Here is an 18,771-nt window from a genome sequence, read left to right as displayed (position 1 = left end):
AACACTCAAACTACTAGTCACGGAAGGGGCTGGCACCTCAATGGGCGGCACCTGCACCTCCACCAAAGTCAGTAAAATAGTGGGGGCTTCATCCATCTCCATCCCTTCTCCCTCCCTCTCTTGGTCTGGAGGGTGGAATTGGAAGATGTTCTCCTCTTCAGGTTCATCCTGGCCTGAATCTTCTTCTGCATCGTCAGGGTTGGCCTCAAGTTCTGCAAAATATAACAGAACACAGATAAATGGTTAGCAGCAGAGGAGGGGGCAGGGTGGGTGGCATGAGTAGGCTCACACAGCACAGGCAGCAGGCACATTTGAGGGTCCACGATGAATGATAGCACATTGCACCAACTAAAGTGTAGCTGATGGAGACTTTCCCATGAACTGAAGCATGGCTAGCCCACGCAGTACTTAACAGTTAGCAAAGCCAGACGGTGGAATTTGCAGGAATTACCCTCTCCTTCGAGTGTGGGCCCAGCTTGTGCAGTACTGATTGCTTTTTTTCCATGCAGGGACCCATCAAAGCAGCGACCCTGTCTTCCAAGAGTGCCAGTGGGTGCAGATTTGTCAGTCCTCCTCCTGTTCGAGTTCTTTTCCTTTTATTATGTGCCACCTTCCTCTGCAAAGATGAAAATACAACAGTTTGGAGTGGGTATCTTTCTGTTGGGTGGGACATATACAGATGGTCACATTTAAAATTGCAATTCCATTGAATAAATGAAAATATTACTTACACTAACTACTTGACCAAGGTCCTGCCACTTCTTTTTGCACTGGCCTCCAGATCACGTGGTAGTCACCATTGCACAGTAATCTTCAGCAACTTGGTTCCAGTGTTTCTTTATTTCTTTGGGTGGAACTTTTATGTGACCTCTGCTGGTGTCCAGCTCCTGGTCTCAATCACAGTAACGAGTGCCTCCACTTCATCCTGGAAGAAATTCTTGGTCCTTGCATTGCGTTGCATCTTCTATTGCTACAGATCCAATTTTTCCAATGCTCTCACACAGCACTCCTCTCACGCACAACTGGCTCTTTGAAAATGGCCGATTGCCAACCCCAGAGCTGTACTGAGCATGCACGTCCATTGATATAATGTCAAAAATGTCATTTTATGTTGCGCGTGCGCAGAAGGTGCGGCATCATTTTTTCGACGCAGTCAGCAGGCTCCAACCCGGAGACGACTGGACACACTGCACAGTGCCAAATTTGAATTATACATCAGGGAAACTTTGGCAAAATATTTCTGGTCTAAAAAAACAGGTGTAACTCTGTCAATATGCCAGAAAACGGGCTTGGGAAAAATTGAGCCCATTAATAACTATATAGGCAACAAGAACAACCAATTAATACAATTGCATTGAATTTCTGTTTATTTCACTCCAGTTCAGAATAGGGCGCGTTTCCCTGCAATAGGCTGGCGCCGACCAGTGAACATTACATGTGTGACTCCTGTGAAAAGTAAGATTCAGAATCTAGGTTGTAGGCCCTGACAAACCTTCCTGGTACTGGGAACTGTAAGACTGTTTTAAGGGAGTAGTTTTTTGTTGACAGACACAGCACCACAATGGGATTTGGGTACAGAGTCCGGATTTCGCACTGTAAAGGTGTGAGTTGAACATAAATGGCAGCCTTGTGTGGATTATCGCGTGGAAGGGACGTATCTCCCTGTCAGACATAATTAAACGTCAGTCGGTATCAGTGCAATTGCAGGGTTTATTGAACAGTTTCTTTCATCTCTGTGAAAGATTATTGCTCCCATAGAAGAAGAGCCATAGATGATTAACATAATCTTTTCCAAATCGCACAGTTGGTGGCGAACATTTGTTAACTTGCGCTTGTAGTTTATAACTCGGAACGGTATCATCCTGCTGCTAATGGATAGATTTTTGTCGAGCTGAATGTGCACGTGAACTAAAATAATAATCGGACCATCTGAAGAAACGAGGGTTTGGGCAGTGCTGAAGTTAAACGCCGTTAAGTAAGTCCCAAGATCTGTGTGCTTTAAATGAATCACGTTAACTAAAATAAAATACTAAAGTCGGCGCCTGTTGTCTTTCGGGTTACAGATTTTTCCTGGAATGTGAGAGGAGGGGGTTCGAAGTGAGACTCCTGGGATGCATCGTGGTCAATAGTGGGGATATTTGGAATTAGCCATTCGGCCCGACCAGCCTGTGCCGGCTCCCTGCAAGAGCCCCTCAGCTAGTCCCACTCCCGCCCTTTCCCGCAATTGAGTCTGCCTCCGCCACCCTCTCTGGCAGTGCATTTGCTGAAGAGTTCGGAGTCGCAGTGAAACAACACACAAGGCGAGCTGGAAAGCGGGCCACACAAAATAAATGGTGTTTTAATTCTCACATTCACGCTGGAAAATCCTTCTATTATTACTAGAAAGCAAACATCAATGTTATATACCCCCACCCGCATTGTTTACATACTTTAATTTATTTCCTTCGTTTCCCATTTCCCATCTCGCTTCTATAACATTTTTGTTCAGTCAAAAGCCCAGCATGTATTGTCCATCCATCTATAACTGAATGGCTTGCTCGGCCATTTCACAGGGCAGTTAAGAATCTGGAGTCACATGTAAGCCAGGCCCAGATAAGGACGGCAGACCAGGTAAAACATTAGTTTTACGACAGTAGTTACATAGTAGCTTTTTAAAATTCCAGCTTTATTCCCCAATTTAAATTCCCCAGCTGCCGTGGTGGGATTATGAACCCATGTCTCCGGATCATTAGTCCAGGCTTCTGGATTACTAGTTCAGCAATATAACCACTATGATACCGTATCCGATATGTTATATGTGTGTATGTATGTATACATCTACCATCTATCTATGCATATCGTTATTTATAGTGCTATTTATGTATCTATTTGTCAAACACTTATATGCCTGATTGGTGCATGTGAAAAATTCTTATTAACATTATTCTCCAAATAAAAAAACTTTTAAACCTAAATTTCGACGCTTCTATGTTTGGCCCTTGTGGTGTGCTCTCTGCTGCGATGTGGTTGGCGTGCGGGCGACAGGTAGAGCGACAAGTAGAGAAGGGAACACAACATAACCAGTAACTTTACTAACTGTTATAGTGCGAAAGCAAGAGAGATATTTACATTTGTAGCTATTTAAATGAGCGAAGCAGAAAGCTTCAACGGCGGTGCACACACGCATAGCCTTCACTATACAGCGTGTACTATTAGTGCAACTTTTATATTAATAATTAACAATATTATTGCTGTTTTACCATTCATGTTCACGGCGTGTGAGATCGATAGCAAGGTTTTCAAGTAACTAGCCAGGGCAACCCTTGCCCATCCAGTAACCACCACGCACAGTGAAGAAATAAGTGAAGAAAAAAAGGTGTTCTCAATTTATTATTCCAAATGAATTACTGGTTGTCGACTACAGCCAGTGATTATATTTAATGTTACTGTAATTGATTGCAGGATTAGTTGCAGTGACAATAATGAATTGATCCTAAATTTATGGCCAAACTGCAGCCGCCGACTCCAATTCATTACTTTCAACGAGTATGGATTTCTGCTGAGCTCACTCTATTCAATCGGAACTTAAAGTGGGTGCACATGATAAAAAAAACAACATTGTATGTTTAAAAATAAGCACACGCAATCAGGGTGTGCGATGCCGAGTCTTGTCGTTGAATATTGTGAAACCAACTATCACCCTCGGTATAAAGAGCAATAATGCCGACTTTCTGCAAATGGATATACAACGTGGCAATTTAATCCTGCGGCACTAACCAATTAACAAAGATCGAGACAGTGTATTACTGATGTGACTGTAGTGGGAATTAATGTAGAGAAGTCGGTGTACAGTTTGAATTACCTATTGATGAATTAGTGTTAGCTGGCAATTATGTGCAGTTAGTGGGCCTTAAAATAGAATATGCTTTTGAAATATGAATCTGTGAACGAAGTACTTTCATTGAACAAGATATTTCGTTATTGCTCGTTGGCGAGTGAAGAGGCAGTTCTGCCTTGCTTGTAATATCCGAGTGCCGTACCCTGCAATTAAAAATCAACCTCTCTTTGAGTTTTTTTTTTGTTTTATACAAAATGCTTCCAACATCTCCCAGATTCGAGCACAGTGCTTTTAACATCGCATGTTAGGCGTCTGCATGAATAATGCGATCCAATTGGATGTTTTTTTCAAATAATATTTGGGGAGGTGATTTTTGTGAGAGATTAAGAGCTAATCGGTTTCAAGTGTATATCAAGATGGTAGCAAATAAATATTAGGGTGTGGCAATTTAACCTAATAATGTTGTAAAACTATTAATATATGTGTTCCCTTTTTCTCTCTAATTGTTACATTAGAATGCGTGTATTCGTTCTGCCGTGAGTTGTAATGAAAAGCAGGTTGATAGGGGTGTTATATGATCCAAGAAAGGCCCGTTATCCCATTATATGTGTTCACTCTAGGGGTGCGATATTTCAAACTATTCAAAATACGGATCAATGTTTGTTTCATTCATATCTCACCCTCTTCAGCTATTTAAGTCTATTGTGAACCATGTTTCTTTAAATACTGTGTCTTGTGTGAATTTAAGATTTTTTTCCCCCTCCTCTATTCTATCCGGAAGCCCAGTACCAATACTGACCACGTCGCCGGAAGAAGTGCTTCCTCATCTCGGTCCTAAATTGGCCTTTCACCAGTTTTGGCAAATGTCTCCTTATTCTAAGACCGTGGCTTACCGTGAAGGACCCCGATTTACAGAATATGCTTGAAAATCTTAGCTACAAAAAAAAAATCGTATTTACTAAAACACCATTAGAAAGTTACAATGTATTGTTTATAAACTTGATATTTGGGGCCTCGTTATGATTGCACAGGTTGAAACAGGCTGAGCAAAAGAATTTTGCATTTTTAGTAATTCACTTGTTCAAATTCTTACAGCTTGTAAATCGGCGCTGGAGGCGATGGTGACTAATATTGTAAATGCACAGTCAGTGCTCAAAAACATTGAAGGCCTCCCTCCGCATTACTGCCCCCCGCCTCATACACCCATCAATCCTCTCCCTCCACCCCTACTCACCCATCCCCTAACTCTCCACTTCCACCCACCCATCCCCTAACTCTCCATCTCCACTCACTCATCCCCTAACTCTCCACCTCCACCCACTCATCCCCTAACTCCCCACCACTACTCTCACTCACCCATCCCGTAACTCCCCACCTCCATCCCACCCACTCATCCCCTAACTCCCCACTCCCACCCACCCATCCCCTAACATTCACCTCCACCCCACCTACTCATCCCTTAACTCCCCACTCCCACCCACCCATCCCCTAACTCCCCACTCCCACCCACCCATCCCCTAACTCGCCACTCCCACCCACCCATCCCCTAACATCCATCTCCACCCCACCCACTCATCCCCGAACTCCCCACTCCCACCCACTCATCCCCTAATCCCCCCCATCCACCCATCCCCTAACCCCCCCACCCCCACTCATCCATGCCCTAACTCCCCACCTCCACCAACCATCCCCTAACCCCCCACCGATCAGTGTGACGCTGCAGAATTCAGGGGAACGTTATTGCTTGTTTTTATTTCACATCCGGGGAGAAAGAGCGGTACGTTTACAGATTCTGTGAAAATAATCTTGCTAATTGTCCTTGTAATAATGTTTACTCTCGCCCAGTCAACTCGCAGGGTTGCGGCAAACTGTTAGAAAACAGAGACAGAGACAGAGAGAAAGCTGCTCGCAAACAGTGAAACAAACTCATCTCCAAGCTTGCTTTGAATGCGCTGCTACATTTCACAGGATTTGCACAAAGTCAAGGACCATGTTGAGAAAAGGAGAGGAACTCATGTAAATGGACATTTTTTCCAGGCGACTTTCAAAAGCAGGTTTACTTTTAACATTCAGAGACATCCTGGGTTTAATAATGAGGGCACATCACAGTCAGTGCGTCCCATGTCCTTTGTGCAGATAAACGGAGCTGATGTTACAGGCTAAAATTTCACAAGGATAGAAACACAAACGATAACGGGAATAAAGCTCCATCGTTGAGATAAAAAGGGCGCAAAATAAATAATTAATTTTTTAATCTTTATGTTGTGATTGATTGGACTTGGGGGAATGAAGGCGAATATAAACGCTGTTCCGTGCAGTTCTGGGAGTTTCGCGTCCAACTGCAGAAAAATCAATGGAGTTATCGCCGCCTCTTCCTTCATAATTTTATTTGCAAATATTTGAAAGTTAAAAAAAAATCAATGAACGCAACCAAGGGGAATAAATACACGATAAGTATATGATTCATCTGCCCAACATATGCTCCAAACACAAACTCTCACAACACAGGGCAGGCCAGCCTCCCACTCCACTGTGGTGATTGATGAGGGACCTTGCAAAGGTTTATTAAAATAAAGCCATTTCAGCCCTGGTGTTAAATGTTTCGGCAGTTTGACTCGATCCGAGTGTTTGCCGTCCGGCACATTTGCACAGATCCGACAGAACCATTAAAACCAGCCCTTTCTCAGAGCACAGGACGGGGGAACCAACATCTACAGAAAGGGCGTGGGAGAACTGCACAGGAGGGAAGGCCTCACCGGCAGAATAAAAACAGTCTGTTCGAAGCACAAGTGTGTGGGTATTTCACGAATTTGTAGAATAAAAGCTTTAATTTTTCACTGCAGGGGCTACTCTGAACCAATATACGTCTTGCACCTGCACATGCTGCTTTACTCTGTATTGTGGAGGGAGGCAGTTGGCGAGGGCCGTTCATACTAAAAGCTAACTGTGGTCATGTTTATGTAATTGGAAGATTAATAAAAGAGTGGCTGGATATTGAAGACAGCTGGTTTCTACTTCAAGCGCCGTGTCAGAGCACAATACTGTTTTGTTTAACTGGGCTCGGCTCCATAATGTTGCCTCCAACATGACTTCACTGTTGCGCGTCGGTCAAGACTCGGCGCCTCGCTGTATTTAAACTGAACCCAAATAATTCGTAAGGCGAGTTCCATACAAAACATTTATTGTGCGTTATATACAGAATCACCTTGTACCATGTCGTGGGGTGGGAAAAACAGCACATTGTAGCTAAACAATAACTTAGCATGCATAACTATAGGCGAATTCTTATAAATACAATACAAAAATAAAGACGGTACAGTCTTGCAATTTTACACCTTTTTTTTACGGTCAAAGATACACAAACAGTACTTCATGGCAATTGGTTGGAGACGAGGAAACATCGTCATTAGGACAACCAGCGCGGCAAAACAGAAACAAATCCGGTTTCAAAGAAAAGTTCAAGTCCAGAAACTTCAAGTAACGCTGTACAAGTCGAGCTTTCCGTGTTGGGGGTGACCTTACGAATTGTGGAACAGATGGGGCCTATTTAATTTTCATTGCTGGGCCCTGGTGTGTCTGGTTCTGGTCGGGTTCCTCGTCTGAGGAACATTCTGAGGAATGGCACGTTAAACTCCCTCCTTCCTCGTCACTCTCCCTAAAGTCTCTTAACCGCGAATGTTTGTTCTGTTCGCTTTTTGTAATGTCAGGTTTGTCCTGGAAATCGTCCGATTTATTCTCAGTGCTTTTGCCTTTCTGTTTAACAGCCTCCTGGGCTGCCTGCTCTTTGGCCTTTTTGCTTCGTTTCCACTTCATCCGTCTGTTTTGAAACCATATTTTTACCTTTAGATTTAAAAACAATATAGATCCAGATTTTAAAATTGCGCAAAGGAGCCGCGTACGTTGCAAAGGCGGGGTGTTATTGAATACAACAGCTCGGATACTACACGGTGCCAACACACAGGTACGGTTTGCGGTGTGTCGCAATGCAAATTCCCCGAATAAAAGCAAACAACCGCAAACACAATTCTGAATTAAAACGGGAAGCTTAGAGTTGGCAGAAGTCCCGCTTGTCTTCATTTACATCAGTAAAATGCATGGGCTGCGGGTGTATGCACTGGCGGCTCCTACCTGTGTCTCTGTCAGCATCAAGGATGTGGCCACTTCAAACCTTTTGGGACGGGAAAGGTATTTGTTCAGTTTGAATTGATGTTCCAGTTCCAATAGCTGTTGGCTGGTAAAAGCTGTTCGCGGCCTGCGGCATTTCCCCAGCATGCTGGACTGTGTTTGTGCTGTGAAACACACACGGGTTAAACAGCAATATGACAGATGAATGTCCCACAACATAGCAACATCAAGCAATAACAGCATTGGCGCAGAGAGGAGTAGGATATGTTCGATATTGTACAGTCATTTTACCTGCAGTAATTTGAGCCCTGTGCTGTCTTGTGTATAAATATCATATTAAAAAATATGTCTCTTGTGAGTACTTTCTTTACATTCTTATCAACCTATCCGTTTGCGGTTTTATGTGAGTGGAGTTTTTACACGGGTTTGGATCTAGGTATTTCCTCTACCAACCCATGAACATAAATTATTTTTGCTGTCCCTTTCTTAAACATTGGATTTTTTAAACCACGCTTTACAAAACGAAATATGAGAGTTAGAAAACTGATGTACCAAATGGCAGCTAGATTTTTAAAATCCATTCATTACTAAATTACACTCAGATACAAATTTTGAGGAGTTCACGGATCAGTCAAATACCCAATAGAATAACTTCTGCGATTTAATTGCTAGGCATGCGTTGACCAGTATATTACATTACACACCAGGTGGAATATTATTCCAAACTCTAATCGATTTTCCTTTTCAAAACTATGTCACTTAAAACCGGTGAGTTCCAGGTTTTTAAATATGATGTTAATACAATTTTCCTTTTGTGAAGCAAAAATCAAAGATTGGAAATGTAATGCTTATCGTTCATGCGATCTATGATGAGAGAACACTGTAGATGTACTGATCGCACGGCTCTGAATCATCTGTTAGATTCAATTATCATTGACAATACGCAGCGCCGTTTAAATGGACATAACTCTGCCCTCCGAGTGTATTAAGGTATTCTATTCGCCGCTGATTTAAGATAGTTTCCTTAAAAGAACTAGTTGATTTCCCACAGGGCTAACATGTGCCAGACAATAAAGCGTACAATGGGAGAGGGTGAAATTAGCTCAATCTCCCCAGGGAAAGTTAATTGGCTCCACTTAGTGAGAACGCCCACCGTTTACCGACAACCCCTCTAAATCCCAATATAAAACAATCCTTTAATTAAAACATCAGCACTGCCTAACCCACAAGGATTAAACATTAAAAACGCACGGATCCCCAAATTTGATCATATCTGTAGATTTGAACCTACTGTACATCACTCAGTCTATAAATAAAAGCACACATTGATAGTACTGTCAATTTCATATTACAATTAGAATGTTAATATTTTAATGCGCTGCTTAGCGGATATATTTGTTATTTACTTCAAGGAATGTGCTGATTTTTACCTGGAGTGTGTGTGTGTGTGTGTGGGGGTGGGGGGGGGGGGGGGGGCGGCGGCGGTCCTAACACGAAGAAAGAATTCGTGCCACTGCGTACTAAAATCAAGTCGAATAAAGAGTCGTTTGCAAAGGCTACTAAATAAAGCACATGTTGGATTTGTCATCTCATTGTTGCTGGGTTTGCATAGAGCCCGCCATTCACAGCAAACGTTGGAGCGAAAAGGCCCTATTGACTCCCTCATCTTGAACAAATCTGCTAAAATGGCCAAAGACAAAAAGCCCAGTCACTCTTCTGCAAACAGCAACAGCGCAGAGATTTTCGCACCCCCTTGCCACTTTCCAGGCGTCTATTATCCAGCCATTTCGCTTCCTTTTTCCTTATTTAATCGCCAGCGAACCCTTGCTTGGGATTTACATTGCGAGAATTTTCACTCGTTTCCTAATTAGTATCTTTTTATCTCTGGAATGTTTCACACACAAACGACGGAACAAAAAAAACCTTATCCCAGTAAGTAAGCTCGCTGCATATTTAAATGTAGTTACTGTAAATGTTTGTTAGTCAGTACATTGTAACATCTTACATCATTACGGCAGGATTCACATTGATTTTTATACAGGCCATTGCATCTTACCCGACCATTTTGCTACTTGATACAATGGATGGTGAGATTAAGTACCATATTAGGACCAAAAAGTGAAATAGATGCGTCTGAGTTTCTGTAACTGGAAATTCAGAAACAACAAAATTCTTAGTAATCCATTTCAGGTTATACTCAGGTGTTTGACCAAATCCCTGTGCTCTTTATTGTCCAAGCTAAATTATGACTGCTACAACACGTTTGTGGCATTAGTATAAACGGACTTCTTAAAACAGTGTGCAGTTGGCACGCTTTTTGCTGCTCTTTCCTGATTTAATCACTGATTTTTATCCAGGGGATCTGCAGCCTGAAAACTTGTTTACAAACGGCGCACGGCACAATGAAGGCTAACAGACTCAAGACAGCACAGGGCTGAAATTACTGCAGGTAAAGTGACTACACAATATCGCACATAGCCTTCTCCTCTCTGCGCCAATACTGCTATTTTCTGAATCCCTCTTTTAATTTAAAATTCGCCAGCCTGGCAACATCTGATGGGAGCAAATCGTTCAATTGTTCAAAATCATTACATGTCTTTTTGGCTTCCTGCTACGGGCTCAGAAAGTGTAAAGAAATGTTTTGCGATTAAATATCAGATTTTTGTACAATGTATTATAATTTTCTAAGAGTTAAGGTAGCACTTACCGTTGAAATCGGGCATTTTTGGTAACATCATTCCCGCTGTTGATGCTCGGAGCCACTGGTCGATCTGAAAAGTGCCGGCCGTTACTTTGACGGGTTCGGAGTGATGACTGGCCGCGAGTTGCGGGTAGGAGTAGGGCAAGGCGTTGGACTGGCCCGTCAGAGCCGAGTAGGTGTAGACCGGATGGCCGTAGAGAGCTGAAGCCGGGATCGCTCCGTGTGGGTGCAGGCCAGTCACCCCGGGGTGCTGGTGCACACTCAGGAAGCCGGGCTTGGGCATCAGATTGCCGAGAGTAAACCTTGGAGGTGACGGGGTGTCAGTCCGCAGGCAGTCGGAGGTGGTCGAGTGCTGGTCGAGCACTGGAGGGCTGGCGATGGACGATGGAGGCGAAGTTACAAGAAGAGGCGAACAAGTTTGCGGTTTGGGAAGATCGACGGCCAAGAGTGCGTCGATTCGAAAATTTTTGGATTTTTCCATCGGCTTTTTATTCCAAACTGGGGGAATAAGCATAAGAATTTTTAAAAAACTGATGCACCAATCTTTCTTACTCGCTTCTTGTTTTTTCTCTGCCTGACGACCCGAGCAGTTCTTTACTGTAGTTACCAGACTGTACCGATTCAGCTCCACCTTGAGCCGGTATTTCACACTTGAAGACCCTGGGATCTACCCCATTGGCTGTGGTCTTTGTTTCTGCGCGATGGTGGGGCGTTATTGGTCACTTTGCCGAAGCTTTGGTGCCTTTCAATAGGTTGGACCTGGTGATTTCAAGCGCGCTCTTGGTCAGTTTCTCCACCGCCCGCTCCCTATTGGTCAATACGTGTTCTTACGGGGGAGAATGGCCGAAGTATGACGTGATTGGCCGGTTCGCAGAAACGACACAATCCAATTGGGGTCCTCAATGCCGATTGGTCAATTCTTTGACACATCGCTTGCTCATTCGCTGCAGTCATCGCCATTATTTGAGAAGAGGTCACTGTTTGTTATTGGAGGAGATAATCTCCTTAATTAAAGCCATTAAAGGTGTTAATTCTATTTTCCTCCCTTTGAGATTTAGCTCCAGTTTGCGGGGGCAAAATGCCTTTGAAATGTGGCACACTGGAGCGTGGCAAGTTTCTATTTAATTAATTCAGCCAGAGAATTATAACGTACAGCAGAATATCCCCAGTGATGTTACAATTTGTGCTTGTTGATGGTGTAGCACATTTGTTCGGGACCCAGGCTCAAAGTTGAGAGTTTAATTCAGTTCAGAACTAGGCGAATTAACACGGCTTTACGCTATAACATGTATTTAAAATAACGGCGAGGGAAGTCTCTTCGCTGATGTTTCTGGTTTGATTCCTTTTTTTTGCTCGTGGTTAGTTCACTTAACAGGAATTTGTGCACCTGTGTTGACTGAAGGTATTGTTATCCACACCTCCCCCACCACACCTCCAACACCTCCACAAAAAAAAGCTGTGAGAACGTGAGTAAACATCTGCTGTGTGTGTTATCTCTGTTTAAAAAAAAAGAGAACACGTTGTAGGTAACTATGCTATGTGTTTTTGGAGGTATCCGTAAGTTACAACGTGAAGCCTTTTCCGGGTTTTATTTTGTTAAATATTATACGAGGTCGGACGAAGAAGAAAACAAACATTTCAAGTGTACACATCAACAGTAAAGTTATGGAGAATTTAAAGCTAGAGTTGGTTGTTTTAACATGAGCATTCATGCCAGATGTAATATAGCCATGCTTGCTTTGTCTGTACCCACGAGATATCACAAACGCAAGTAACAGTAACGCATTGCAGCAGTGCTGGCAGTGTGATGGTACTAAGTTGAAGGGGCAGGCGGGTCGTTTTAATATCACATTTATTGTTACCTGTGCTAGTTTTCTTCTACAAGGCACATCATAAACTATATATTTTCCCCCTTTCAAATTTGAAAGACTTGGCTATAAATGGAGAAAAAATAACCACGTTTAATACCACATTGTGTATCATATATTCAACAGTTCCACCGAAATGAGACGGGATTCTCATGGATTACGACGCACACTAACTTCTGATCAAACAGCCAGGTTCATTTTAAAACTCTGTGCAGAACGTTCTTAACATTAGTTACCTACAGGTATGATATAAAACTGTTCCAGAACTTCAAACTATAATCTCCCCAAATTAACCTCAAGCAAACAAAATAATTCAGCAACATACGCATGTAAAGAATGTTGTGTAATATATGTTATTAAAAAGATATGTTGTAGCTTGATTTCGCAAACGACTTTAGAGTTCACGTCTGCAGAAAACAATTGTACATATTTTAAACGTAATAATTGCTGGAAATGCACAATCAGCATCTGAAAAGAGAAAGATAGGTTACGTTTCGGTGCACGCTTTTCCTTAACACTCATTTTATCGCTAATGCATAATGTAATATGTTTACATAGACAAATTGCAAGCCCAGAAGAGGGGATCCAGCTTGTTCAGTTAATTTTCCGTTTCAGTTTCATTTAAGACCCTTTCTGTAGCGGCGGACGGCCTATGTAGCAGCATCCCATAAGTTGATTTTATTGTGTAAATAAATGCATTTATAAAAGCCGCTTGAAGATGAGGCGCAATCATTGCTAGTCAGTCAAACATCATGATTCTGTATATTGCGGGCAGGTCGTATTCGTGATACAAAACTGTCCGTAACATTTTGACATTAAGTAACAAGATTGTGATATATAAAGATGGTGATGGATTGCGACCCTTCTGTCTTACCCCGAAGAGCCAGCTTACGTAGCCCGGTAATAATGGTAAGTTTATGAAAGCAATTTCTTTACAGAGTGCACCGGAGCCTCGTCGGCCTAATCAGAGCAGCTCTATTTAATGGATGAACGGGTCATGATCGGAATTATTGACACCCAACTCTCCGTAACCTGTTTCCCAATAAAGCTGATTACATTTTGTCAATTCATCAGCTAACCACTCTCACTGTGACTGCATCAAAGGCTTATTTGCTCAGGGGAAATCAACAAGGCACAGATCAAATGCATTACCCTCCCGAGGCATTCTGCTGGTCATTTTGTGGTCGTTTTAGTTTCCTTCAATGAGCTATCGGTCGTGTAGTTCCATTTTAACCAGCAGTTTTAAAAATCTGAATCTGAATCGGTTACAGCTCTTCTGGAGAAAAAAAATCTTCCCCAGTTGCATTTTTTATTAAACGGATTAAAAACAATTTTGTAAATTATAAGTGTCAAATTTTAACAATTTGATTTAATACTTACTCAATCCTCATTACAGATATGAGAAGCAGCAAAGGAGAATGTTATTTGTAATGTCCTGACCCAGTACGGGTCTGATCTGTTGCATAGCCTGTGGCTAATATATGTCGACAATGAAAGCGAGGGCTCTCCTGCTATTGTGGCGCCAACAGGTGATTCTGTTGAGAATTTGGAGGACAGTAAATGTGAACTTTTTTCCTGAGAAAATCAGAACTTCGCCTCTTCGTGACACAGTTTAGACCAACACATCTCCAGAAACAAAGTAGCGCCAAATGCAGAGCAGCAGATGTGCACAAATAAGCAACACAACATAACACATGCTCAGTAAAAGTGTTCGGTAAAACACGGTGGGGAACATCAACGATATTCCGGTATGTTGGTTTATAGCGACATCCGTTATATCAACCGAACGATGCAATACTCAACCTCTGTGAACACAGTAGAACCCAGCCATCCAGTCTCTCGTTCCCTCTCTTCCTTTCGCTTTCCCTCCCTATCTCTCTCGCACACACACACACGTCAACATTGTTTTAGATAACTATTTACCTAGTCTTTTCAAAATTAAAGTCAGACAAGATTAGGAAATATGACCTGCAGAGTTGGGCTGTTATTTATTTCCTCCTTGGAGTTGGTGTGAAGCTATATTAAAGTTTTACCACAGTATCTCATATTACTTGATATTTAGTAAATATTTTAAGTCAAGCGTCAAAGTAACAAGTCGAATCCGTCCAGATTGAAATATCAAACGAAATTTGCCCACAAATTGTTGTAACGTACAGTTACTGCAGACAAGTATATCTATAATATTCAAAGTACAGTCAGTGCAAACAGGTATATCTATAATATTTAAAGTACAGTCTGCAAACAGGTATATCTATAATATTCAAAGTACAGTCAGTGCAAACAGGTATATCTATACTATTCAGTCACTGCAAATGGATATGTTTGTAATCACTCCAACATATATTTTAAAGGTTACAAATCAGTTTTGAAGACCAATGAAAGTGCTGACAGCTAATACCGTGTAGTATATCTCCGGATATTTTTTGATTGCTACAATACGTGGAATAGAATGTAGAAAATGGTGGAATTGGTGGTGTGTTGAACTATTTTTGTATTGTTGAATTTGACCTTTTTATCTTATGGAATGGCTATTACTGTTTATTCAGAGGAAGTTGCAATTTGTAGTATTTCGTCTAATATATCACTTTATATAAAGACTAACCTGCTGATTTGTAGCAAATCATTCACAGGCTTTAATTTATCCATTGACCAGTCGTATTAAAATAAAAACCAAGTAGTACTACAATGTTTTATTGGTAAACATTATATGCACACTTTTAAAATTTAGTGTATTTCCCCCCAAATACAAGTGAAGATAAGTACATTTAGCAGAAGATCTGAATTCATCACAATCTGAACACGGCTGAATCTTGTTATGTGCTTAGGCCGCAATGGAGAACGAATAGGAATAGCTTCACCAGTACATTGTTACATTAAACCTTCACTCTACAACCTCTTCATATGAGAATTTACGAAAATCTGACTCCGACCACATCGAAATAAAACGGGTTTTCAACTAAAGTCCCCAAATCTACGAAATTATTCCCAGTCAGTGGCGAAGTCGTTAAATCGCATGACCCCCTTTAAAACGGCAACTTAACTTCTCCAAATGGACGGCCTGTTGAGTTCCGCAAGTGCACGAATGAAATAGTAATTATGATGTTTTGGGGGAAATACACACTCGTGCAGGCTGGCTATCGATGGGTTTAGTGCTGATGCATGTTGTTATCAGCGATTGTATTCTGAAATCATGTGCATCCCTCAAACTCTTGTTCACGAAGGCCTTGGATTTGTACATATTTTTTTGTATCGATTAACACCCTGCTTTCTTTTTATGTATTTTTCTTTCCTTTGTGCTTATTGACTTTGTTTTAGAACCATGTAAATATGTCTCAGTCATGCCCCCGCACTTTTAGCTCATTACTGTGGTGTGGAATCTCACTCCCGACAATAGACTGTAACAATCGGTTCATTAAGTTCAGTAAGGACAGAGCACACGGTCTAAATGCGACAGCCACTCAATTCATTACTACATAAGCAAAGTTGGAAAAAACGAAATCAAACTCCCCTTATACGCAACGCATCATTTGATATAAATCGGTGGGCGATCACAGCCTATACTCAGTCCAGACAAAACATTCTAAGGGCGACCTTTTCACGATAAATATTGGGGCATAGAGCGAGGTCACTGGGCGGGCAGCAATAGCAGGAAATGTGCTTCCCAGGTCAATTATTGGGGACACTCGAGGATTCATCCAACGGCAGTCTCGGTTTTTTTTTGAAGAAGGCATTTATACCACCCAGAACCTCATACTGAAGGTGCCTCGTCAAACACTTCAAATAACATCAACTCAAAAGTTCAAAATCACCAACCATTTCGTGTTACAAAGAGATGAATACAGTTTTATTTTACTGAAAACGTTTATTTTCAAAATAGCATTATCTGTTATTATTGTTCAATTAATGTCGGTGTCACGGCGAATTATAAAACACACCTGGAGTACAATGACGATAGAATAGAATCAAGTGTGAGTAAAATATTTGATTGAATTGTATCCAAGAACAAAAGGACACAGAAACGATTCATTGTTAGTTGGCAGATTGACATCACCTCTTGTTCTTTCCACTCAAACATTGTGGACAACGCCAGGCAACAAGCTAAGACTGTACGTTTAGAAATTATTCAACGCAGATGTTTCCAGGATCTGGATAATGTCAACGTGTATATTTAACTATTCCTCGACATAACTTTATTGTGATATTATAGTACCTGTAATGAATAGGTGTGTCGAAGTTTGGATGTTTGGCACGTTTCCTAGACATTATTCCTTCTTTACAGTTTCACGGTGTGTGTAGCAGCTACTATAAAATAACATAAAAGGGAAAGCGACTGAATCTGAGGACAGTGACGGTCAACCCTACTGCGAATGCTTGGCTATCGCATTACCACCCGCTAAAACACGGCTGTCTGAATCCAGAGAAGGCGAATTGCTATACGCAGCACTTCCGAAATATATGACATACCTGGTTTTTTTTTTGCACAGTTTGCTTTCAATCTATGCTGTCTCTTTTATATATATTGAAAAAATCTTCCGCCCTGTAGGGGCCCTAACGCCTTCTGTTCAGTTTAATTTCATTAACCAGCCTCTGATTATTTCTATTAAAGCCAATGATATATGAAGCCATTTAGCGCCGCCGCCGCCGCCCATCAGTTTGATTTATGGCTTGTGATTCTGCTGCTGGTCGAGATGAAAAGGCTGGGAAAATTAATTTCTAAGCAACTTGGCTTAAAGGAGAGAGGGAGAGAGAGAAAAAACCCCAACCTGGGCCCTTTTTCCGGATCCTGTAAATTTGTATTCCTAATTACTTTCACAATTAACTGAAATACAAATCAAGTTGACAAATTGTCCAAGTTTATATTTAATTAGCCACTCTGAATTTATGCATTATGAGAAGAGAGCGAGGGGGCGAGGACCTTTCCAGGCGTCCTCGTTGCCGCAATAAATTAGCCAGAGGAAACGAGAGCTTAAAACGCGCCTTTTTTGTTATAAATCTTTTATATAATTATTTCTCAAAAATAAAGACATGATGAGCGAATCATAATATCATTACACGATTACTTTAAATGCATCCAAAAGACAAGGCCCAGCCCGGTGATTTAGTGGGACGTCGATATCCTCATTCAATTTCTATCCACCGCTGATCTGTACAAATGTTCGGTTGCTGCATTATAGAATGATTGTATCCTCGTCTCGCCGCGCTCCCTTCCATCTTATTTCGACATTAAATAATTAGTCACATCGGGCGTTTGAAAAAAAAATGCAGTGTTTTTCGGATTTTGCTCTGAAGTCCAATTGAAAGAATGACACAATATTGCCTGCAATATACATATCAGGAAAAGATGAACAGGCTGGGTCTCTTTTCTCTTGAAAAAAGAATGCTAAAGGGTGACCTAATAGAGGTCTTTAAAATTATGAAAGGTTTTGATAGAGTGGATACAGAGAGAAGGTTTCCACTTGTGGGGAAGAATATAACTAGAGGCCATCAATATAAGATAGTCACCAAGAAATCTAATAGGGAAATCAGAAGAATGTGGAACTCACTACCACAGGGAGTGATTGAAGCGAATAGTACGAGGCTAGACAAGCATATGAGGTAGATTTAGACGAGGAAAAACAGGAGGAGGCTCCAGCCCAGCATAAACGCCGGCATGGACTGGTTGGACGGAATGGCCTGTTTCTGTGCCGTATACCATGTAATCCTATGCACATACTGTGTGAGGCACCAGTTGGACTAGAAGGGGCGGGGTATTTGTTAATTTTTGATATCAGAATGTACACATTTTGTCCTAATATTCTCCAACCGCATCTTACAGCCACTGATTTTCGTTACAGACCGGTGCAGTCAGCTCAAAATACTATTGCTTTTTTAATTAAGAAATGGAACAAGTGGCGAATCCTTATAGTTCATGTAAAAAAAACAGTAACATTGAAGGTGCAGGTTCCAGATTTCGGATTTGGGTTGTCTGGACCGGTAGGATAATCCAGTTTTAACCTCGCATCCGAACTGGAGGCATCTAATTCCCCACCAGTGGGGAAAGAAATGGCCAAAGCGGTGCCCAGTCTTACATATGGCCAGGGATGTATCACCAGCATCCATATTCCCCAGCGGAAATATTGATCTGTCGGTAAACACAGATACACTTCGCTCAGTGTAATTGTGTACATGCCGCGTCCTTTTCATCATCGGGATACTGTGATGAGGCTGTTGAAAAAGTCGTAGAAAATAATCAGGAGGAAGTATGAAGGAAATATGTTCAA

At 41.7% G+C, this 18,771-nt stretch overlaps 1 protein-coding gene across 1 annotated transcript in view; it reads right to left on the bottom strand.

The window, feature by feature from the left end:
• Positions 1-7,360: 7,360 nt before the first annotated feature.
• mnx1 (motor neuron and pancreas homeobox 1) overlaps positions 7,361-18,771 on the bottom strand; it is a 94,121-nt gene continuing 82,710 nt past the window's right edge. The window contains exons 3-5 of the mRNA XM_070881633.1: positions 10,650-11,141; positions 7,946-8,106; positions 7,361-7,657 (exon numbers count right to left, since the gene is read on the bottom strand). Of these exons, the coding sequence (XP_070737734.1) occupies positions 7,361-7,657; positions 7,946-8,106; positions 10,650-11,124 (933 nt within the window). The 5' untranslated portion in view covers positions 11,125-11,141. The remainder of the gene's footprint in view (positions 7,658-7,945; positions 8,107-10,649; positions 11,142-18,771) is intronic.

Source organism: Pristiophorus japonicus, chromosome 5, assembly GCF_044704955.1.
Source record: "Pristiophorus japonicus isolate sPriJap1 chromosome 5, sPriJap1.hap1, whole genome shotgun sequence".
In the NCBI taxonomy this organism is placed as follows: Eukaryota; Metazoa; Chordata; class Chondrichthyes; family Pristiophoridae; genus Pristiophorus; species Pristiophorus japonicus.
This window is presented reverse-complemented; position numbering and strand designations above follow the sequence as displayed.